At 41.4% G+C, this 24,627-nt stretch overlaps 1 protein-coding gene across 1 annotated transcript; it reads right to left on the reverse strand.

Annotated features, from left to right (window-relative positions):
• abcg2b (ATP-binding cassette, sub-family G (WHITE), member 2b) lies at positions 1–21,013 on the reverse strand. Its single transcript, XM_017717295.2, has 15 exons — positions 20,841–21,013; positions 13,828–13,887; positions 13,075–13,192; positions 12,734–12,889; positions 12,497–12,654; positions 10,206–10,357; positions 10,033–10,116; positions 8,581–8,723; positions 8,197–8,348; positions 6,394–6,483; positions 6,160–6,284; positions 4,786–4,940; positions 3,112–3,201; positions 1,450–1,502; positions 1–350 (listed from the first exon to the last, which is right to left on the reverse strand). The coding sequence occupies exons 1-15, from the start codon at positions 21,011–21,013 to the stop codon at positions 203–205; spliced, it is 1,857 nt and encodes a 618-aa protein (XP_017572784.2). The 3' UTR covers positions 1–202.
• Positions 21,014–24,627: the final 3,614 nt, after the last annotated feature.

Genomic DNA, 24,627 nt, shown 5'->3' on the forward strand with positions numbered 1-24,627 from the left:
TGTTTTGGCTGAACAAATGCCATATTGGATGTTACCAGCTTTCTATTCATCTTTCAACTGGTGAACTCATCCTCATGCCCTGTATCTGGTACAAACACTTCAATTACTTGTTAGCTGCATTAGCTTTGGACTATGTTTGGGGTTAAGGGGGAATTTGACTGCTTTAAATATCCCAGTCTTCTGGTGTTTGGGCTTGCGTCCATCACTTCCAGCGATTAATCCTGCGTAGCTGTATGTAAGACAGTGTCATACACACCAGTATGATGCCCAACAGAGCTACGTGATTCTGCCAGAATCCCCACGCACTGTAGTCCATTCCCTGAGCTTTCAGATACATCTCTCCTGTTAATCTGCAAGAAGAAGAGATCATTTTTGACTGTCCACACAATTGATTTAATTCATTCGTGGGACACATGTGGCATGGCATTCTTAATTTACTGTTTACCACTTAATTAGAAACACCAACTTTAGGGCTTCCTAATTATTGAGTTACCCACTGCTAACAGTTATAAAATCAAGCACACAGCCTTGCGGTCTCCATAGACAAACACTGGTAGTAAGATGAATCACACAGAAGAGCACAGTGACATAAAACATACCACTTTCACCATTTTCACTTGTCATTGCATGCCACCTTTACCACGAGCCATTTTCTGAAATTTCTGCCCTGCTAGATCTGCCCCAGACAACTGTAAGTGCTTTAATTGTGCGATAGAAGAAGGTTGCTGAGTGCTGAAGCATGTACTGCGTAAAAATGCCCATTACTCACTAATGCACATTACACCAAACTGCCTCTGGAAGGGACATCAGCACAAGAATTGTGTGAACTCAGAAGCTTCATGAAATGGGTTTCCATGGTCGAGTACCAGCAGGCAAGCCTAAGATCACTATGTGCAATGCCAAGCGTCAGATGGAGTAGTATAAAGCACCACCACTGGACTCTGGAGCAGTGGAAATGTGTTCTCTGGAATAATGAAACACGCTTTACTACCTGACAGTCTGATGACAGTCTCTAGGTTTGGCAGATGGCAGGAAAATGATACCTACTGGAATTCATAATGCCAACAGGAAAGTTTGGTTGAGGAGGGATAATGGGCTGAGGCTGTTAATAATGGTAATGCTATGGTATTCAACAAGCTGATTCAGGCAACTCAAGCAAATGAGAGCCTTTATGATGTTTCTAATGACTGATGTGCCAAATAAACTGCTAGTTCGTAGTAAAATAGCCCTCACTGTGATTTCTGCATTTCCCACCACAAATTCATCCCCAGTTGCACCGTCACCTCTTGTAGGGGAATAAAATCACGGTCAGGGTTTCCAGTAAAATGGCTCATGAGTATATATTGCAATATAATCAATGTTGCGATGGTCTGATGAAGCATCATCTCTGTCAACTCACTTAACAACATATCTGTTGGTTATTTATGATGAGTAAGAAATAATACGTACACAGTACGGTTATCATAGAACACTTGGCCTGTCATTTCATTGATGGTCACAGCCTGGAAATTGAAAAGGAAAATTATAATGCAATTTATTACAGTAGCACACAGAAAAATACACTGAATTTAAGTCATTCTTTTCCACATGACAAGAAAACATGAAAGGAAATTAAAGTAGAAGTGCTGCTGAACAAAGTCAGGAGCCAGCCTGTGTTCTTCTAAGGCCCGATCCCATTTCACCCCTCGCCCCCACCACATAGCCCTCCGCTTTGCGTGTTCTCGTCTAGGGGTTAGGGTGTCCTGAGATAGAGGGGTAGGGCGAAGTGTTAGGGCTACGTGGCCCTTTTTTTCAGAGGTTTTTCAGAGACTCACTTCAAAGAATGTTATGGCAAAAGAAGATGGCTGTGAATGCGACCAAAGAAATTCCCAAATATGAGAATTTTCTGTTAAAAAATGACCATAACCACTATTTTATCTTAGTTTAATGTCGTTTCAACACATTATGGTCGTTTTCTTCATAACAAGCGTAAAAATCGCTAATAGCATGCTTATGTCTCGGTAGCCAGCTAGCTAACTTTCCCATTCCACCTTAAATAGTCTAGTAGTTCTGACGCCTGAAACACCAGAATGTAGCTGCTGCACCATTTAAGGTGGAACGGGAAAATTCAAAGAAGAAGCTGGTGAACATCTGACTTCAGCTTCGTAACACCAAAGAATTAGTGGTGGGTGATAATAAATAACTGCCCCCCCCTCTTTGAAAGCAAAGATGCCCTAAATGTAACTAAAGCCCAGCAGTGAGGAGCTGAACTTTCCCCTCCTCTGCTGTCACTGCAGACAGGCAGGGTCACCTACAGAGCAGCACTGTTAGCTGTTAATGTAGTAGTGTAAGTAGGGTCCCATTTCAACCACTACCCCTTTGTAACTCAGTTCCAAGGGGTTAGGGTGACACTTGAAAACAAGGCGTAGGGGTAAAAAGAAGAAATGGGGTTGGGCCTTAGTGTAGACATTAAAACTGAGACATTAATAACTTTTTAAAATAAACACTCAGGCCCAGATTATCCTGTGGGTTTTAAGCGCTCCAGTCACCTTTGTGAGGAGTTCTAAGAAAATCTAAACAGCTCTTTCAACTCACGTTGGGAACTTTGCTAGTGGGACACTTAAAAAATGAACTAATTAGTCACTATGTTATGGCCACTTAATGGCCATATGCCTTCGAATCACATCCATGCTTACTAGATGCAATGGAAGTCATCAAACTCTCTCCAGTGACTGGTTCACCCTTCAGGTGAGAGTTTATACTGGAAATTAAAGTCAAATCAAAGCATGATTCATTTAAAAGACAAGATTCTGGTTATTACCCACGATCTTCTATTAAAATGGAATGACTTTTGCCTGCCTACAGCATTACATCCCTGCGCACCAGTGGTTGGTGAAAACAATATGAACCGAATGAAAATGCTCAGCCAGCTCTGAGACCCTCTCTGATACCTGCAGTTCACTTAGAAATACATTCATATTGAATGGTTTAATATTTCTTTAAACATAATTGTGCCTAATTCCCTTTTTTTCTGAAATCCTCCCATCACTATCTAAATAGCCCCGCCAGTGTCACTTAGCAGAACCTCTCTTCTTTAAAATTCACTCCTTTTTTTCATCGATATTTCCTTACATCAAGTCCGTATTTGAAGATGCTGATCCACTTGAACCAGGACAACCAGTTGAGCATGGAGTTCAGATTCACCAGGAAGCCACCAAACACCTGAGAATGACAAAGTGTGTGTGTGTGTGTGTGTATATATATATATATGAGGTATAAAATAGAAGCCAGACAAGTCAGAATCAAATTCACTCTATATCTGAAAACTATTCCCTTCTAATTCTTACTTAATGCTACTTTAAAGCTGCACTATGTAAGATTTTTTTGTTAAAATTGAAAGAAGAAGGAAAAAATGATGGTGTCCGTATAATATATATGTATAACTTAAAAGTCAGAGGCATCAAGTCTTTCTGACCACGTCATCGTTGTTACGTATTAACGTCAAGCGCACAGGCTCAAAAAGAAATTGTTTATGCAAATGCAAAACCTACATTATACTGATGAAGACATAATAGCAGTCCATTCACTCACATCCCCAGAAAACACGCCCTTCACCACGTTTTGACTGCGTTCTCTTTGAACACTCAAAGCACTCACAAATATCAGATTTATCCACTCAGGTATGTGGTCCGAAGCCCAACTCACAAGGTAAAGTGTTCTTCTACACGTGGCATGTAATTACACCTTTCCATCAGAGGGGTCTCCACAGCTTTAAAGTGCCTCTATTACTAACACAGGTGTTTATGCAGCCGGGATAATCTCCATGGAAAAGTGTTGTCAGAAGAATTGGACTCCAAGGGGCAGCTGTACATGAGCCTAAGGTCATCATGCCCAATGTCAAGTGTCAGTAATACGGGGTAAAATCCAATGTTGGGGATACGGAGGCATTAATTAACACATTACAGTAATGTTATCATTTTCAAATAGCATTCGCTTTTCATTTTTATCTTTCTTATTGGAGCAAAAGCAGGGATGACTGGCCTTTTTTCTTCTAGATAAATGCCCTCAAAAATGACCTCACTACTGCCCTTGTGCCTGAATGCAATCAGATTCTCACAGCAATGTTTGAACATCTCATGTAAAGCCTTTCCAGAATAGAAGAGGCGGTTACTGCAACAAGTAATACCTTCGTTTTTATAGGAAACATTATATGAGCAGGTGTCTATGAACATTTGGACACATACACTGATCAGACCTAACATTACGACCACCTCCTTGTTTCTATGCTCATTGTCCATTTTATCAGCTCCAGCGTCCTGTGACCACTGATGAAGGACCAACACAAACTGTGCAGCAGCAGATGAGCTATCGTTGGAGTGTCTAATAGAGTGGACAGTGAGTGGACACAGTGTTTAAAAACCCCAGCAGCACTGCTGTGTCTGATCCATCTTCCCAGCACAACACAGTGTCAGTGTTATTGCAGTGCTGAGAATGATCCACTACGCAAATAGTATCTGCTCTGTGAGGGTCCATGGGGGGTCCTGACCACTGAAGAACAGGGTAAAAGGGGGCTAATAAAGTATCAGAGAAACAGATGGACTACAGTCTGTAACTGTAGAACTACAAAGTGCAGCTATACAGTAAGTGGAGCTGATAAAGTGGACAGTGAGTGTAGAAACAAGGAGGTGGTCATGATGTTCTGCCTGATGTATGATGAATATAAGGTTGCCCAGCTCTGATGAATGACTCAGTTCAAAATAATGAAGCTAAAAGACAAAAAGTTGTTGAATCCAAAACCATGCTGACCATCATGAAGACGAAGGGCACGGCAATGAGGACGTTGGCCATGGCGAAAGAGCTCACGGTAGCGCTGACCAGGAAGGCCAAACTCACCGCCGCCAGACTGGCCAGAGATAAGGTCAGCGAGAAACACAGAAACGCAGTGAAGGCCGGCTTCAGCCCTGAACATACATACAGAGTTTACACAGTTAGTTTATGGCTCCCTGTTGCACAATTCCACCTGTAATTCACTGATAAAAAACACATGACCACAAGTTAAAAGGCAAGACGCTGTTATCAGTAGCAAGCTGTGTTAGTATTTTGGCCTAATTGCTTCTTGTGTAGCTCACTGAAATGAGTCTGTGCTCAGGTTTAATACCTCATTGGTGGAGAACATGTTTTTATTATGGTTTGAGGCACTATGTGTTCAGTGAAGTTCTGAAAAAGCTTTGCATGATAAAGCAACATGTCAGAAGTGCAGGTATCAATAAAGAACTGAATGTAATTTTAAATCATCATGTAAATAATTCTGAATTTTGCAGGCTTACAAAATTATTTGAAAGTGAATCCTAAATAAGCAGGCATTTAATCAGATTAATCATATTGTGTAAAACGTAGGGTGCGCATGAAAATATGGTGAACACATTTTCCTGTTTTAAACTCCTCTGGGAGCCTTCGCTCTCATATTGGATCTGAACACATTGTGTTAAAATTTCATGAGGATTAAGAGAAATGGTCCAAAAATGCTTAAATAGGCCGACAACGAAGTAACAGCATCTCACCCTCATTTAAATGCTAATAAAAGCGAGAAACGTTGATTAAAAAAATGTTTATTTATCTCGTCTCCTGCTCCACTCAATGCAGGGTTCAAACAGTTGGAGCGGCAGCAGATCAACAGTGAAAATGTTGGTTATGTTGCATCATTTCATGGTTTCTATGAGGGACGTTAGACAAACGACTGATGTGAAATATAATCCCCATTGATGACAATATCAGGTACAACATGCAGAGCCTTCTTCAATACAGGTTTGAACCACAACATCTGACAAGCTACAAAGAAAACAGCAAAGAAAAAGCAGAGGCAGAAAGAAAAGCCTCCACTAACACATCAAGACTATCATCCAACAGCACCACTATCATCAGCATCAGTTTTTGAAATGACAAACAACGGAACAAAAGCACAAATCGTAGGTAAAAAACATGGAACAATGGATGACCAGCTTTTCTCTGTTGATGAGGCCATTGGATTTTCTAGTATATACTATACACAGTGTAATGAGTGAAAACTATTTTTCCATATTATCAGCCTTTTTTGGCCTAGAATTTTTCATTTTGGTGCATCACCACTATGAGCTGTAGGTAAATAACACTGGAGTTATTAGATATTTATGATGTACTCACCCATCATATAATACGCGATAGCAGAGAAAATAAGGATTGGGATGATGCGGTTTGGGATCAAATCTACAAACACTTTGGACAGGAAATACACAGAGGTGCGGTAATACCCCCCAGAGTTCTCATGCCTGTGAAACACACATGGGAGCCTCTTACAATAGATGAACTTACTATAGTGTAACTTGCAATCATGTAATTTAGTTCAAATTCTTGCACTAATCAAAACGTCATACTCACACAAACAGGGCTCTCTCGTTGATGAAGAGCTCCACTGCTGATAAGTTGCCAAACACCATGTTGATGACAAGGAAGAAGAACGCTCCAGTTCTGCATGTAAACACACATTTTTATTGTACCTTTGTGGGGTATTTCTATTGTTGCTCCTCTGCTGAACCCAACTCAACCTTAACTGTAGCAAGATCCCAGGATGTTTGGTCTTAACAAAATACTAGAGTTACATACAACAGTTTGAATATCTCTGGTCAAATTACACTTTTTATCACAAAGAAAACATTAAAATATGATACACTATATTGCCAAAAGTGTTCGCTCGTCTGCCTTCACATGCATACGAATGGCATCACATTCTTAATCTATACGGTTTAATATGATGCCGGCCCAAACTGCTCCCACAAAGTTGGGAACATGAAATTGTCCAAAATCTCTTGGAGCTGAAGCTTTAAGAGTTCCTTTCACTGGAACTAAGGGACTGAGCCCAAGTCCTGAAAAACAACCCCACACCATGATCCCCCCTCCTCCAAACTTTACACTTGGCACAATGCAGCCAGACAAGTACCGTTCTCCTGGCAACCACCAAACACAGACTCGTCCATCCGATTCCCAGATGGAGAAGCGTGATTCATCACTCCACATAACACGTCTCCACTGCTCTAGAGTCCAGTGTCGGCGCTTTACACCGCTGCATTCCACACTTTGTATTGCGCTTGGTGACGTAAGGCATGCATGCAGCTGCTCGGCCTTGGACACCCATTCCATGAAGCTCTTTATGCTGTTCTTGAGCTAATCTGAAGGCCACATGAAGTTTGGAGATCTGTAGTGATTGACTTTGAAAGTTGGCAACATTCCCAATCACTTCCACTTTGTTGTAATACCGCTTGACTGTGGAATATTTAGTAATGAGGAAATTTCATGACTGGACTTGTTGCACAGGTGGTGTTCTGTCATGGTACCACGCTGAAATTCACTGAGCCCCTAAAAACAAGCCGTTCTTTCACTAATGTCTGTAGAAGCAGTCTGCAGGCCTGGGTGCTTGGATTTATACACCTTTGGCCATGGAAACGATTGGATCGCCTGAATTCAATGACTTGGATGGGTGAGTGAATACTTTTGGCAATATAGGCAATTTATTTCTATAAAATTCTATTTATTTGCTGAGCTTAACACGTTGAAAAGAATAGGAAAAGGGTGCCATAACTTTTGCACAGGCCGCATTTTATGTTTTGCTTTTTCCCAATATGTTAAATCCAGCAAACAGTAAATGCAACTTTTGCATATGACTCTATCTGTTTTGTACTGGAAAAGAGGAGGGACTGCCGAGTGTTTTCACAATGTCTCTAAAACTGAAACTATATGCAACAAACAAACGAGTCAAAAAAGTTTAACCAAGCTTTTAAAATTAATTTTATCATGAAAATACTTTTTGTTGGCATGAAAACTAAATGTTCTTGCAACTCAATGTAAATGCTAATTAACATTTTCCCATCTCTATGTAAAAACATTACATTCTAAAAGGCAAACTTAGTGATTGCATTTTGCTGGATATGGTTGGCTGTGGCACTACTGGGGGTTGACCTCATAATTAACAGTCAATACTTTGTCCTTCTTTTGTTAAGATTCCTCAGAACTTCTCCAAAAAGTATGTTAAGTGGCTGATGTACCAGGATTTAAATAACATGCTAAGAAAAAAGCTACATGCCTTTAAAATTTTACAAAGTTTGGAGAGATATGATTGGACGTGGACAGGTAGACTAGGTGGATGGAAGGATGGATGGATGGATGTATGGATGAATGGACGGATACCTGTTCTGCAGGGCTTCAGGTAGGTTGTGAGGCATCTGAAAGTAGATAAGGCCCACCAGCACCGCAAAGAACATATTGAGGACTATCTGAGCATAGGAGGTTTGTGGATTCCTCACCAAGTTCAACACCATCCTCCAACACACTATCTTCAACTGAACATGCACACGCATACAGATAGACACAAGATGATTAGTTTATGGTCTGTAGTATCTTCATTTCAACTCAGGTTCACCTCAGCTGCAGCTCGGGGCTTGATAACCACAGTTCACCCCCAGGTCAACAACGGGTAACTTCATAACAAGTTAATCATTAATTCTCACTCATGATTCACCTTGACAGACCTGAGGGAGTCTCCATGAGTACACACGTGTACCCAGAACATACCTGGTAGAAGAAAGATGTAACATAGGACAGCGATGCTCCCTTTTTTGAGATTGGAGAATCTGCTGGGCCAGCAATTTGTGTCAACTCCTCTGTCACCTCAGCACAATACTGAGAGTCCCTGTAGAGCTCAACTAAAGATTTGTCTGCAGGAAAGACAGATGGAGAATCTTAATTCACAAAGTACATAAACATTTAAAATATCTACTAGATAGAAAGATGAATTTGGTTCAGATGGCTTCATGAAAATGTAACTGATCCCGTGCCTACGCAGTCCAAATTTCCAATGGTGAACTGTTACTACTATAGTCTACCATAATGCTTGTTTATACTTGCACCCCTATGAGATTTCTAGTATTATGTTAGTGCCACACTGACACTCACACATTAACCTTTTATATGGGGTCTAAATTAAATATATATATTGGAAGTTTGCAAAACACATTTCATATGTTTTATTTGAAACACACATAATTTACTTTTTACAGTGTTATGGTGACTGTACAACATCAGCATAGACCAACATGGCTGGTCATCAGTAAAACCAGCATATCGCTCCTGTCAGAACAAAACCTTGTATCTCCATTTTTCAGTTTTTGACATAATTTGAAAATGCCTGTTGTCCTTTACGTTGTGTGCAAATTTCATGATGAATGGACCAAAAGAAAAGGCCCAAACTTGCTTTGAATAAAGTCTGGTTCTATTGACTTACATTAAAAGTAAAGTATTTTTTTTCCTTCTCCTGTAAAGTTACCATTTTTGAGATGTGAGGTTTTCTTCCGACATCAGCAATATGTTATGTTTTGCATGCTGATATGCTGGTCAGCTGCAATGGAAGCTGTTATGCTGATCACCACAAAAAAACCAGCATTGCTTGTTCTTTAGATGCTGGTATTCTGTTCAACCGCCATGACTGTGCTGGGGGACCAGTTAAACCAGATTTAACCAGTGCTGTTTTACATTTATACCAACTGACTGAAACTGACTATCTAGGACTTCCAAAAAGTCTAGAGTGATGTTTTAACTCATGAAATTCGTCCCATCCATTGCAAACCAAAATGTGATTAGTTTACTCCTAGTTATGTAATGTATAAGTCCTTCAGTCCAGCTCCAAAAGGCCTAGACATGAGGGGACAGATGTGACCTTGTAAAAGGACATTTGAAGGAAACCATGTGAAATTCTGTGCTATACGTTGGAGGAAATGTAAAATTAGTAGGGTATATATAAACAAGTATGAAATTTATAAACTAATCCAATTGCTAGTGAAAATGAAGCTCAAATTAGGGGGCAATGGCGCACTCATCAACATTTTCTAACAGACAATAAGCTGTCTTTAGCCCGTGTAACGATTTGTGTACTTGTTCATGTATTACAGCAACATTTGGGCCCTTTTAAAATGTATTTTTTAAATTGTGGATCTAAATAATGAATTTGGCGTGCTTATATAAATTTACCAGTCGGCACTGAAGTCGAGGTTTCTCCATTTATGATGTCCAGAAAGAAATCTGCTGGGTTGTTGAATGCCTCACATTCATAGCCTAGTCAAAAGGAAATTGAATACAAATCTCATCTTCTCTCATTATTAGCATTACGGTATGAGTGAGGTAACTGTGCATGTATGTTTTACCTAGATCATGAAAGTACTGAATTGCCTTGTTGGCTGGACCAGCATAAACCATCTCTCCTTTATGCAGCAGAGTCAGGTGGTCAAAGAGTCTGAAGATGGAGTAACGTGGTTGATGAATGGAGAAAATGATGGTCTTACCACTACGAGACAACCTGGGAAAGAATGAGAAAAGGTCAGACAGAGAGAGGATGTGCCGGTATGAGTGAATACAGCAATACAACAGTTATAATTGTTGTGAACCTTTAACCAGAATTGGTTGTTCCAAATGTATGTGATTAATTATATGTAGCATGTGTTGCATAGTTTGATTCTATTTACTTCCTTGGTGGAAGTACATGGTGGCCAGAACAATTTGATGTTCTCAGCTATGAAAGAGTGGAGCATTTAAAAAATAGGATCTGCAAAGGTACTTTCCCACTTCCTACTTTTTGCTTAAAAAAGACTAATTGCCTTGTTCCAACCCTGTGTTTTCTGTCTTTTACAGTAGGTATTTACAGAAGGCCAGTATCTACAGATCAAAGATGACGTGCTGGAACATAAACGGATAGACACACTGTGATGAAAGTGGTGACTTAAGGTCACTTAGAGCCTCAAAAACTAATAGCAGAACTTTAAAATTTATCCTGAAACAAACATTTTGTGCGGTTTCTAAAAAGGGGGTAATATGATCTCTTTTGTCTTTGTTAGGATCTGTGCTGCTGTATTTTTGTATGAGTTGTAGAGGATGGATTGTTTTCTCCAGTAAGAAGAGCAACTCTGCTTATAACAAATGAATGAACAAGTTTCTCTGTGTAACTCTCAGATAGGAAAAGCTAAACTTGTAGTGCATCTCAAATGATAAAAAAAGTACTTAAGTGTGTTTACATGCAAATGAAACAGCTCAGGGTCTAAGATCACACCCAGGTGCTTCGAATTTTGTATATGAAGCTAAAGAACCAAGTTTCTCATAAAGCAGCTTTTTTTCTATTTAGTTTTAGTACTAACAATCACTATTTCAGCTTTTATTTTGTGATTTATTTTGCGACATCCACTGAGAAATATCTGACACACAACTGCTCCGTCTGTCTACAGAGCCTTGATCATCAGAAGGAATGGAAATGTATACCTGAGTGTCCTCAGCATAAGCGTGACAATTGATATCATGTTTTCTAATGACATCACGTACACATAACATATGCATAGGGAAAAACAAAGGCCCTAAATATGAACCTTGAGGGTCTCCACAAGAAATGTTTTTTTAAAGAATGATTTCCCATTGAAACCATGAACTATCTATTCATTAAACATGATTTAAACCATCCTAAAACTGTGCCTATGAGGCCAGTATTCAAGATAATAGATGATTCAGATCTGTGATCAACAGTATCAAAAGCTGCACTAAGAACTAAAAAGACCAGAATAGAAGGATTTTGTGCATCAGCGCTGTTCCTGAGGTCATTCACAATGCGGACCAATGTTGTCTCAGTTCTCTGATTAGAATGAAAACCTGACTGAAACTTAGATATGCATTTAATTGTTTGAAAACAACTTTTTCTAGGACTAAACTTAAAAAGGGAAAGTTTGAACTTGGTCTAAACTGATTTAGCATGGAATTCTTCTTTTTTTTAGCTGAGCCTTCACCAAGGGAGTTTTAAAAGAATTTGAAAAAGCAACCTGTTGACAGAGAACAATTTGCAATAGTTAAAAATCACTTTGAAGATAATTAAAAACATCATAAGGAGAGAAGTAGGGACAGGGTCAAGGTCACATGTGGACAAATGTAATTTGTCTATAACAACTGAAAATTCCTCATAATTGATAGCAGAAAATAACATTACTGATGTAGGTTACATATCAGGAACATTACAGAAGCTTGTTTCAGATACGCTCTGTATCAGCAAGTCTATTTTATTTTAAAAAGGGAATTGCAAACTCTTTGCAAATTTTAGAAGATAAATCAGCATGAGACTAACTAGCAGACCAGATCATTACAGGAAGGAGTCTGTATTCGCTTAACTATTATAAATGCTTTTCAACTGTTTCTGAGAGAATGTAACGCTTTTTAAAGTAACTTCCAGGTGTTTTCTTCCTTACTTCTAAATTGATTTAAAAGGAAATGCAGAAATGATTTGATATGAAAACATCAGAGATGAAGGACAAATTTGTATTTAATCCTTTAGTGATTACCAGATCTAGGATGTGACCCACGTGCTGCTTCAAATCAAATGTCTCTAGACATTGGTATAATAAGCAAAATTAGACACTGAGCGAATTGGCTGCTGAAATTGGTGTGATCTTTTGGGGTTGTGTACTTGTGTAGAAGTCCCATTATGCTGTTGGCTGTGTTGGAGTCCAAGCCAGTTGTTGGCTCATCCAGGAAGAGAAGGGATGGAGATGTGATGAGCTCCATGCCGATGCTACAGCGCTTCCTCTCTCCACCAGACACACCTCTCAGAAACTCTGTACCTATCTGTCAGACATACAAGAAGAAGGTCACTAAATCAGCTAAGACAAAAGAAGAATAACAAGTGGTCATCTGGGCCTTCTACCTTGGTGTTAGCACAGTCCTCAAGTCCGAGATCCTGGATGATGTTCATCACTTTCTTTTCTTTGTCTGCAGCAGAATACTGTTGCCGCGGCAACCTCAAATTTGCAGAGAACAAGAGATTTTCTCGGACACTCAGGGTGCCCATAAGAATGTCATCCTGAATGAACAAGAGAGATAAGAAAAGAGAGAGAGAACGATTTTACTAATCATTGCGGTGTACTCCAAGAGTCTATTCATGGGCCATTTTTATTGTCTTTATAAATGGCTATCCAGCTGTATAATGATTGAATATGGTGTCAGATCCTGTAGCTATATGACAAAGAAAGAGATTGTTTCACTCACCTGAACAACATAGGCGGACATCAGGTGTAGTTCATGGGTCACAAACTTGTTATCAACCAAAACCTGACCTGATCGCATACCACGAGGGTCTTTTCTTCCAGCAATGACATCCAACAGTCTGTACAAACATAAGTAAAAAGCTACAGTTAAAAGAAAAGGTTTGTAAACGTTTTTAATCAAAATTTCCGTGACTGTGACTCATGAAATGTGATCTCATCATCTTAAATACCTTTATTTACTTTATTGAGTGATAGAGAAAATAAGAATCATGTAACAAAAACTAAAGAGTCAGCGGTGAGATACAGCAGGGTTACCAGTTGTTTGAATTTAAGGTGATCATTGTTTACTGGCAATTTGTCATTTGTAAACAATGTGTATAATTAAATGCCAGATTGATCTACTGTAATAACAGGAAATGTGCTGGCTAGTTATGTGTTACAAATCATAAACGCAGGTAACATGTATCTTGCGTATGACTACTGGGGTTCAGCACTCTTTGTGGTAAACTCAGAGATACGCCACCTTACAAGGACTGACATAACATTTTATAGAGCTTTCACGAATGTGTTGTTTGGAAAACTATATTTATTCTTAAGATTATTCTTAAGATTTATATTATATATAATATAATATATATTATATTATATATAATTTAGGAGCTGTTCTTGCTCAAATCAACATCATTCCAAAGTGTTTGCAAACATAGGTGTTTGACAGCATGTTTGAGAGCATTATGTCTGAGTGTGATCTTACGATGTTTTGCCACTTCCCGTTGCACCCATGATCGCATTCAGACCCGTTTTCATGATGCCACTGAAACAAACAACATGCATAACACCTAAGTTAACAGGACACAAAATTCTTACAAATTCCATAAATGTCTACTACAAGGCAGTACAGTCTGAAAGATAGTAATCTAAGCAGCCTACTTATCATACAGTGTTACTGACAACAGAAATACTGTAAATCCAGCATACTGTTCTCTTTCATCAATTATCTCTTAAATCTCTGCGTTTCAAATTCTGTCATATAGTATAAAACGACAAAAATTCCAACTTCCAACAGCAGCTATATGATAAATAGAACTCAAATAGTTCAATGACTTTCTCTTTAAAAATAAAATCTGTAAAACTTTTCAGTCAGAGTACAGACTCAATGTTATCAATGATCTCAGATTGAACACAGTATCAGTTCTAGTTTTTTTCTTAGTGTTACATTTGACACGGCAGATTACAGTATACTGTTAGACAACCTTTAATCCTGGACTGGACTGTCTGGAAATATTCTAAAGCAGTTTTCATGTGTTTAAGTGATAGACAATACTTGCAAATTTGCATCTAAAAAAAAAAAACATTTAATTGGATGTACTCCAAGGGTCTATTCTTAGGCCACTGTCATTTTCATTATGCATGCTCCCATTCCTTTTTCATTACCATTGAAAAAGTTAAATTCCACAGACATGAAGATGACATGAATCTTTACATCTGTGGTAATCAACTGCCAATCTACTGTCACAAATTGATGAAAAACAGTTTCTGAAAATTAATGAGAAAAAAGTTGATATTCCTCTAGATGGTTCCATAGGTTTGTCTGGTATCTTTAAATATGTTTTCACTTGATCATGTCCAGGAAGGCACTTTGAGAAGCACTTATATGAAAGCTATAGGGCTATATAAATCTAAACAAAGTATTAATATATAAACAAAGTATTGTTATTATCTTGTTGTATAGGAGCGCAATTTGAATTAGTAACCGCAATGAACAAAGTCTAAATTTATCACATGTCATATGGAACAGGGAACATCTGTTTATGGAGCCTATTATGCTCTTACAGTCTAAGTTTAATATGAAATGTTTGAAAGAAGCAAAAAAAATTAATTGATCAATTGATTGATATAAAATCTTGCCTTTGATCATCTAAACAAAAATTTTTCATTGTTTCATTCAAAGCATACATTTGAGTAGAATAAAATGAATTTCTAATGACTACACGAAGCAATTTTTTTAACATTGAACAGATAAACCTTTTCACTGTACCTTATTTGATGAGAAAAATACCTTTGGGTGCATTTTTACGTGTCTTTGTTGTTTATTTAAAGCTTCTCAAATTAGGAGAAAAAATATACCAAAATATGGTGAGCATGCGCTGCTGTGATTCACCCTGTACAGCCTGAAATAGTCATTTAAAAGTGGGAGGCATTAGGTTGGGAGTCTTTTTGGACCACAATATACTTCTTTACATATTAACCTCATATGCCCAGGCTCAAAAAGAATGTGTTTAGGCCTCAAATGCAAAATCAACATTATACTGATGAAGATATAATAACAGTAGTAGATCATACACTCTCTTCCTCTGAAGACACGTCAATTCTCTTTCAATGCTCTCGTTACCATTAGATTCATCCACTCTGGCAAAGGGTCTGAAGCACATCCCTTTGTGTGCAATTACAACGGAAACCAGAGGGCACGCCAAATCCTTAAATCTTACATAGTGTAGCTTCAAACTCAATTGTCTAATGGACATTTATTGAGGATATTCCCACCATGCTCACTTGGACCTGTATGTATGTCTCCAACAAAGCTCCTAGACAAGACAAGGTTAGGTGATACATAGAAGATTATACACTGTGAGTCCAAAATGTCAAGGTCGAGGTCAACAGAGAGTCTCTGCTGGCCTTCAAAATTTTGCTATCTTATTTTAAAGTATTATAACTTTATAGTTTACATCAAAACCTTTTGTGTCAGACTTTACATCTCTGTGCTTTGCAGTGGTCAACCTTAAAGGGGACTAATGAAGTATGTAGAGAAACAGATGAACCTCAATGTATAACTATAGAACTACAAAGTGCACCTATATGGCCAGTAGAGCTGATAAAATGGACACTGATTGTGGAAACAAGGAGGTGGACTTAAGGAAGTGTTGTATTCAACTTCAGCACTCCTCTTCACGCTCATAAATGCTGCATCACGCCTGTGAAAATTTAGTTAACACATCTTCTACAGAGAACACACTCACATATTTAAGTGCACAATTTCTGTTTATTTGCTGGACATATTGGAGAAAAATAAAATATAAAATATAAAATGTGCCATAACTTGCTATCTTTTGTACAGGCCTAATATGTTAAAGTCTGCAAATGAACAGTAATTCTAACCTCAAATCAACAAAAGTAATTTTTTTATTTTTAAATGAAATTTTAAAATAAATTCTTTTTTTTTATTCTATTTAAATGATTTTTAAAAAGTAAAACAAAAAGTCTGTAAGGTGGAAATCAGTTTCTCTACAGTTCTACAGGAACCTCAGTGCTTAAGATGGTTTTGTACCTGCTGTGTCTACTAATTTTAACTGATTTGTCCATCCATCCATCCATCCATCCATCCATCCATCCATCCATTATCTTCCGCTTCTCCGGGGTTCAGGTCACGGGGGCAGCATCCTAAGCAATGAGGCCCAGACCTCCCTTTCCCCAGCCACTTCCACTAGCTCTCCAAGGGGGATTCCAAGGCGCTCCCAGGCCAGCTGGGCAATATAGTCACGCCAGCGTGTCCTGGGTCTTCCCCGGGGTCTCCTCCCAGGTGGACTTGTCACACCACAACAGACTGGTAAAGAGCCCGGTGACTGCACTGCTGACCCAGCACCAATCCGCCTATCAATCTCCCGCTCCCTTGTACCATCACTCGTGAACCCCGAGATACTTGAACTCCTCCACTTGAGGCAAGAGCCTATCCCCGACCCAGAGAGGGCTCTCCAACATTTTCTGCCAGAGAACCATGGTCTCGGATTTAGAGGTACTGATTCTCATCCCGGCCGCTTCACACTCGGCTGCAAACCGATCCAGCGAAAGCTGAAGTTTGCGGCCTGATGTCCCCAGTAGGACCACATCATCTGCAAACAGCAGCGATGTGACCCTGAGGTCACCAAACCGGACACCCTCCATCCCCTGACTGTGCCTAGAAATTCCATCCATCCATCCATCCATCCATCATCTTCCGCTTCTCCGGGGTTCGGGTCGCGGGGGCAGCATCCTGAGCAATGAGGCCCAGACCTCCCTTTCCCCAGCCACTTCCACTAGCTCCCTGGGAGGGATTCCGAGGCGCTCCCAGGCCAGCTGGGTGATATAGTCACGCCAGTGTGTCCTGGGTCTTCCCTGGGGTCTCCTCCCCGGTGGACTTGCCTGTGACACCTCCCAGGGGAGGCGTCCAGGAGGCATCCTAACAAGATGCCCAAACCACCTCAACTGGCTCCTCTTGACGTGGAGAAGCAGCGGCTCTGCTTTGAGTCCCTCCCGGATGACCGAACTTCTCACCCTATCTCTAAGGGAGAGTCCAGACACCCTGCGGAGGAAACTCATTTCGGCCGCTTGTATTTGCGATCTCGTTCTTTCGGTCATTACCCAAAGCTCATGACCATAGGTGAGGGTGGGAACGTAGATCGACCAGTAAATCGAGAGCCTTGCCTTATGGCTCAGCTCTTTCTTTACCACAACAGACTGGTAAAGAGCCCGCATCACTGCTGACCCAGCACCAAACCTCATCCCAGCCGCTTCACACTCGGCTGCAAACCGATCCAGTGAAAGCTGAAGTTCACGGCCTGATGTCCCCAATAGGACCACATCATCTGCAAACAGCAGCGATGTGACCCTGAGATCACCAAACCGGACACCCTCCATCCCCTGACTGCGCCTAGAAATTCTATCCATAAAAATTATGAATAGAATCGGTGACAAAGGGCAGCCCTGACGGAGTCCAACTCTCACTGGGAACAAGTCTGACTTATTGCCGGCCATGCGAACCAAACTCCGGCTTTGTTTGCACAGGGCCTGAATGGCTCGGAGCAAAGAGACATGTACCCCATACTCCCAAAGCACCTCCCACAGAATACCCCGGGGAACACAGTCGAATGCCTTCTCCAGATCCACAAAGCACATGTGTACTGGTTGGGCATTCTCCCATGAACCCTCCAGAATCCTGGAGAGGGTGAAGAGTTGGTCCAGTGTTCCACGACCAGGGTCACAGGGGCAGCCAGACTATAAGCTGCACTCTCTTCTCCAGTACCCCTGCATAGACCTTACCAGGGAGGCTGAGGAGTGTGATTCCCCTGTAGTTGGAACACACCCTCCGGTCCCCTTTTTTAAAAAGAGGCACCACCACCCCCTGCCAATCCAGTGGCACTGCCCCCGATGTCCACGCAATGTTTTAAAGGTGTGTCAGCAAAGACAGCCCCACAACATCCAGAGCCTTGAGGAACTCAGGGCGGATCTCATCCACCCCTGGAGCCTTGCCACCAAGGAGCTTCTTAACTACCTTAGCGACTTCGGCCTCAGTAATGGACAAGCCTATTCCCATGTCCCCAGACTCTGCCTCCTCACTGGAGAACATGTCAGTGGGATTGAGAAGGTCCTCAAAGTAATCCTTCCACCGCTGAATGACGTCTTCAGTTGAAGGCAGCAGCACACCATCTCCCCTTCTGAGTCGCCTGAGGGTTTGCCAGAATCTTTTCGGAACTGACTTAAAGTCACTTTCCAACGCCTCACCAAACTCCTCCCATACACAGGTTTTTGCCTTGGCGATGACTGAAGCCACAGATTGCTTGGCCTGGCGATACCTGCCAGCTGCCTCTGGTGTCCCACAGGCCAACCATGCCTGGTAGGACTCCTTCTTCAGCTTGACGGCATCTCTCACCTGGGGTGTTCACCACCGGGGTTCGAAGATTACCGCCCTGACAGGCACCAACTACCTTACGGCCACAGCTACAGTCAGCCGCTTCAACAATGGAGGAACGGAACATGGCCCATTCTGAGTCAATGTCCTCCACCTCCCCCGATATCTGGTCAAAGTTCTGACGGAGGTGTGAGTTGAAGATCAATCTGACAGGTTCTTCTTCCAGACGTTCCCAGCAAACCCTCACTATACGTTTAGGCTTGCCTGGTCTGACCGGCATCTTCCTCCACCACCTGATCCAACTCACCACCAGGTGGTGATCAGTTGACAGCTCAGCTCCTCTCTTAACCCGAGTGTCCAAAACACATGGCCGCAAGTCCGATGACACGACTACAAAGTCAATCATTGAACTGCGGCCTAGGGTGTCCTGGTGCCATGTGCACTTATGGACATCCTTGTGTTCAAATGTGGTGTTCGTGATGGATAAACTGTGGTTTGCACAAGTCCAAAAAGTGAACACCACTCAGGTTCAGATCGGAGAGGCCATTCCTCCCAATCACACCCCTCCAGGTCTCACTGTCATTGCCCACGTGAGTGTTAAAGTCCCTCAGTAGGCCAATAGAGTCTCCAGGAGGAGCACTTTCAAGCACCCTTGCCAAGGACTCTAAGAAGGCTGGGTACTCTCAACTGCTGTTCAGTGCATAAGCACAGACAGGGGGAAACCCCAACATACAGGCACCGAGTTGAGGGGCTATAAGAAAGTCCAGCCCCTCTCAAGGAGATTGAACCCAGAGCCCAAGCTGTGTGTTGAGCTGAGCCCGACTATATCTAGCCGGTATCTCTCAACCTCACTCACCAACTCAGGCTCTTTCCCCGCCAGTGAGGTAACGTTCCAAGTTCCAAAAGCCAGTTTCAGCAACCGAGGATCAGAACGCCAAGGCCCATGCCTTCGGACACTACCTGATCCACAAAGCACCAAACCCCTACTACTGCCCCTCCCATTGGTGGTGGGTCGATGGGAGGGGGGAATCATGTAACTCCTTCGGGCTGGGCCAGGCCGGGCACCATGAGCAAATGCCCGGCCACCAGATGCTCGCTGGCGAGCCCCTCCCCCAGGCCTGGCTCCAGGGTGGGGCCCCGGTAACCCTGCTCCGGGCAGGGTACACAAGTCCTGTTTTTGTCTTTTCATAGGGGTTATTATGGATCACACTTTGTCTGGCCTGTCACCTAGGACCAGTTTGCCATGGGAGACCCTACCAGGAGCTTTTGCTCCAGACAACATAGCTCCTAGGATCATTCAAGCACGCAAACACCTCCACCATGATAATGTGGTGTTCCATGGAACGGTTAACTGATTTGTGATTAAAAAAAACAGTTCTTTTACTTGACTGTAGTTTTAGAAACCCATATGAAGGCATAGTACAGTCAAAAAAGCAAATACTGCAAACAACAATGGAAACAGTCATAAATTTGCATTATAAAAATGAGATGATAATCTGAGTTTTGACATTTTGAATCGTGGTTTGATTTGAAATGACGCCGTAGATAAGACGCATATTGCTTTGCAATGGTGGTGGTAGAAACCAGGGATTACAAGTCCACAATGCAAATTCATTTCATTCACTATTCAAAAAGACCGGTGAACCACCTGTTTTTGTCATCTTAATAATGGTATTATAGTCATAAATCTGAAAAAGTAAGTTTTGTTTGGGGACTATTTTGTTTCATAGCACCCTGCATGTACCCATCCAGAACTAAACCTTCTCTCAAAACAGTTTCTCAGGCAGCAGATTTATGATATTCAAATTATAAATATGAATTAATAATAACCACTTTGTGTAATAACTTTCTGTGAGCTTTCAAGTCTTCAAACAAATGCTTCCCATCACCACCACTGTGAACAACTTTCTAAAGCTTCTCTAACATTGTGATTTTCACTTTGAACCACAAAGAATGATTTTGTTTACATTTTAATGTAAAAAAGTGGAATGTTTAAAAAATTGGTGGAATTCCATTCTGTTTGTTTTCATACTGCAAACAAACCAAGACAACATGCTCATTTATTAAAACATTTTGAAAAGTTCTAAAGATATAAATTTACTGACCTGACATTTTTCAGGATGTCTCTTTCGGGTGCTTTTTTGCGACAGGGTCCCCGGTTCTCTCTCACAACATACCGGATGTTCTGAAACATTAAGGTTGGTCCTGGCACAGTCACACTCACTCTGTCGTCTCTGCGTTCTTTAGGAAGCCTCGGATCCATTTTGCACATGTCCATAGTGCTGGATGGAGCGAATAGGGTTAGTGAGGCAGTGGAAACGGAGAGAAAAAGAGACAGGTTATTTTTGATGATGCCTCCACCCCTTTTGCTTCCCTTATGCAAGCAATCAGGTGGCAGGCAAACCCATGACCGCTGGGTGAACTCTTGTCAAAGTCCTAAAAGTGTAAATGAGGGCGTGATGCTGCTACATAACCTGCTGCCTCCAGGGGGATATTTGCAGAGGGTTCTGTGTTGATAAGATCTGAACTTTGTAATGTGCAATTACTTTCAGGTTGCTTTGGGCCACGTTGCACTTCAGGCCATTCACTGTGAAGACAGTCACCTTGGAGATGTATCTGCAGACAAATGTGATGGCATCGAAGGATGTGAAAAGCCTTCCATTCCTAAGTGCACTTGATCTGTCCACGCTCTGCCCACAAACATCCAAACCTCATTTGCAAAAAGGTTGGGAAATTTTGTAAAGTGCAATAAAAACAACGACATGTAATTTATTATGTATTATTTAACTGACAAAAGTACAAAGAAAAGATGTCCAGTTTTTTTACCTTAACTGTATTTTGTAAATATAAAATCTGAGGCCCGCAGTGGCCCCAAAATTTGGCACAAGGACATGTTTACCACTGTGTTTCATCACCTTTACTTTTAGTTAAACTTTTAAATCATTTGAGAACTGAGGATACTAATTGTGCCAGTTTTGCAAGTGGAATCATCCATTCTTGCTTGAAACAAGACCTCAAATGTTGGCTGATAAAAGTCTAGATGATCCTTTTTGTCTTTGACATGGAGAACTTGATGTCCGTTTTTCCCAAAAGCAAGCTGAAATGTGAACTCATCTGACCACTTTTCACTGTCTCTTGGATCATCTGAGATAAACCCAGGTCCAGAGTACTCGATGGTGTTTCTGCATAGGATTGATGTACAGTTATCTCCCTGTTTATTGGTTTCAAGTTGCATTCAACTTGATCTATTAAGTGACAACTGTATTCTAAAGTACTCCTGAGCCATGTATATATAACAATCTCTCCCTGGCCCAAGCCATCATCCCGCCCTGCCTGAAGTCAGCCACAGTCATACCAGTGCCGAAAAAGTCTACCATACCAACCTTAATGATTATCGCCCTGTGGCCCTCACACCGGTAATCATGAAGTGCTTCGAGAGACTGATACTTCAGCACATCAAAGACTCTCTGCCCCCAGACTTCGACCCCCACCAGTTCGCATACCGTGCAAACAGGTCAACAGAGGACGCCATAGCAGCAGCTCTCCACTTTGCACTGAGCCACCTGGAGCAGCAGCACAGCTACGTCCGGATGCTCTTTGTGGACTACAGCTCTGCTTTCAACACAATCATCCCGGACATTCTTATCACCAAACTGGGCACCCTTGGACCCCCCCCCCCTCACATGTGCCTGGATCAAGAACTTTCTCACCGACCGGCCCCAAACTGTGAGACTTGGCCCCCACCTCTCCTCCACTCGTATGCTTAGCACCGGCTCACCACAAGGCTGTGTGCTGAGCCCCCTCCTGTACTGCCTCTACACCCATAACTGCCTATGACAGCAACCACATTGTCAAGTTTGCTGACGATACCACAGTGGTTGGACTCATCTCAGAAGGAGACGAGACAGCCTACAGGAAGGAGGTCCTGAAGTTGGCAGCTTGGTGTTCAGAGAATAACCTGGCTCTGAACACCAAGAAAACAAAAGAGATCATCGTTGACTTCAGGAAGCACAGCACTGACCCAGACCCCCTGTCCATCAACGGCGAGTGTGTGGAGAGGGTCCGCACCTTCCTGTTCCTTGGAGTCCAAATCTCAACCGACATCACCTGGACAGACAACATCACAGCTGTCATCAAGAAGGCTCAGCAGCGACTACACTTCCTGAGAGTCCTCAGGAAGCACAACCTGGATTCCGACCTTCTACCGCTCTTCCATCGAGAGCCTGCTGACGTACTGTATCACAGTGTGGTACGGCAGCTGCACCATGGCAGACAGGGAGAGGCTTCAGAGGGTAGTAAAGACAGCACAGAAGATTATTGGCTGCCCTCTCCCATCCCTGATGGACATCTACACCTCCCGCTGCGTCAGCAGAGCGAAACGCATCACAATGGACAGCTCGCACCCCGGATCTGTACTGTTTGACCGGTTGCCCTCAGGAAGGCGGTACAGATGCATCAGATCAAGGACAAACAGACTTAAGTACAGTTTTTTCCCAAAAGCAATAACACTTCTCAACTCACAGATGCACTGATAGTCTATCCCCAGACTTCCATTACCCACCTACATACCAGTCTATTCCCAGACTCCATTACCAGCTACTGTGCAATACTCTGCTTACGGAAATGTGCAATCATACTGTACATGTGCGATTATACTGGAATATGTGCAATATTTAGCAATGTGCAATATTTAGTGACACACAATACAGCTGCAAATATCTCCATATTTATATCTTGTAAATACATAGTTTTTTATTTTGTTTCTATATTTATTTCATATACATATATACACATATATACAAAACGCATAGAACTGTGCACAACCCCTCCCCATTCTATTCCGTGTCATTTGTTTACATTGTGTGTTTGCACTGAGATGGAGTTGCTTTTAATCTCATTGTACTGTGTATAGTGACAATAAAGGCATTCTATTCTATTAAAACAGTAGCATGATGGCTTCTCATGCAGGCTTATACTGAAAGGTGAATTTCATCATGATACAAGTCTTTTAGAAACACTCAGTTAACCATGTGAGATATCAGAACAACCAACAAACACCTACTAACCCCTGAGCAACCACTTGGGATACCATGGCAACCACCTAACAACAACCCAGTAACCAATTGCAATATCATAGCAACAACATAGCAACACCATAAACAATTGTGATACCATAGCAAATCACCTAGCAACTCCTTAGCAACCACTTGAGATACCTAAGCAACCATCTAGCAATACCACCCAAGCAACCATCTGGGATACTATAGGAAACACCTAAAACACTCTAGCAACCACCTGGGATACCATAGCAGCATAACACCCTAGCATCCATTTCAGGTACTATAACAACTAACTAGCAACAAAGTAAGCTTCAGATGCACAGTCACTTTGCATTTTCTTCAGGAAATGAAATTTTCTAGTTTCCTGTCCTGTTTAACTATCAATCTGGCTTTATAAAAAAACAGCTTAATTTCTTTTACCACACTTGTTTTAAATTATCTTTTAAAGGCTATAGACAGAAAAAAGCACTGCGCTGCCCTTTTTATTGACCAAAGCTTTTGATACTGACGATCACTTGCTTCTATTTATTTCCAAACAACTGACTTTGATAAAAATGCAATATCCTTGGCCCAAAACTAGATAACCATATGAGGCACTGGGTAACTACAAATCAGATTTAATGCCTGTAATAAAAGGGGTCCCACAAGGTTTAGTCCTCGGTCCAGTCTTATTTCATTTCTATATTAATAATCTTGCTGCCTCTGACTGCAAAGTGCACTTGTATGAGGATGACACTGTTCTGTATTAATCAGCCAATTCTGTTCATGTAGAAGTGTTACTTCAGTGCCTTACAGACTGCTTTGCATAAGCATAAGCTAGTTTTAAATGCAA

The sequence above is a fragment of the Pygocentrus nattereri genome, chromosome 12 (assembly GCF_015220715.1).
Source record: "Pygocentrus nattereri isolate fPygNat1 chromosome 12, fPygNat1.pri, whole genome shotgun sequence".
In the NCBI taxonomy this organism is placed as follows: domain Eukaryota; kingdom Metazoa; phylum Chordata; class Actinopteri; order Characiformes; family Serrasalmidae; genus Pygocentrus; species Pygocentrus nattereri.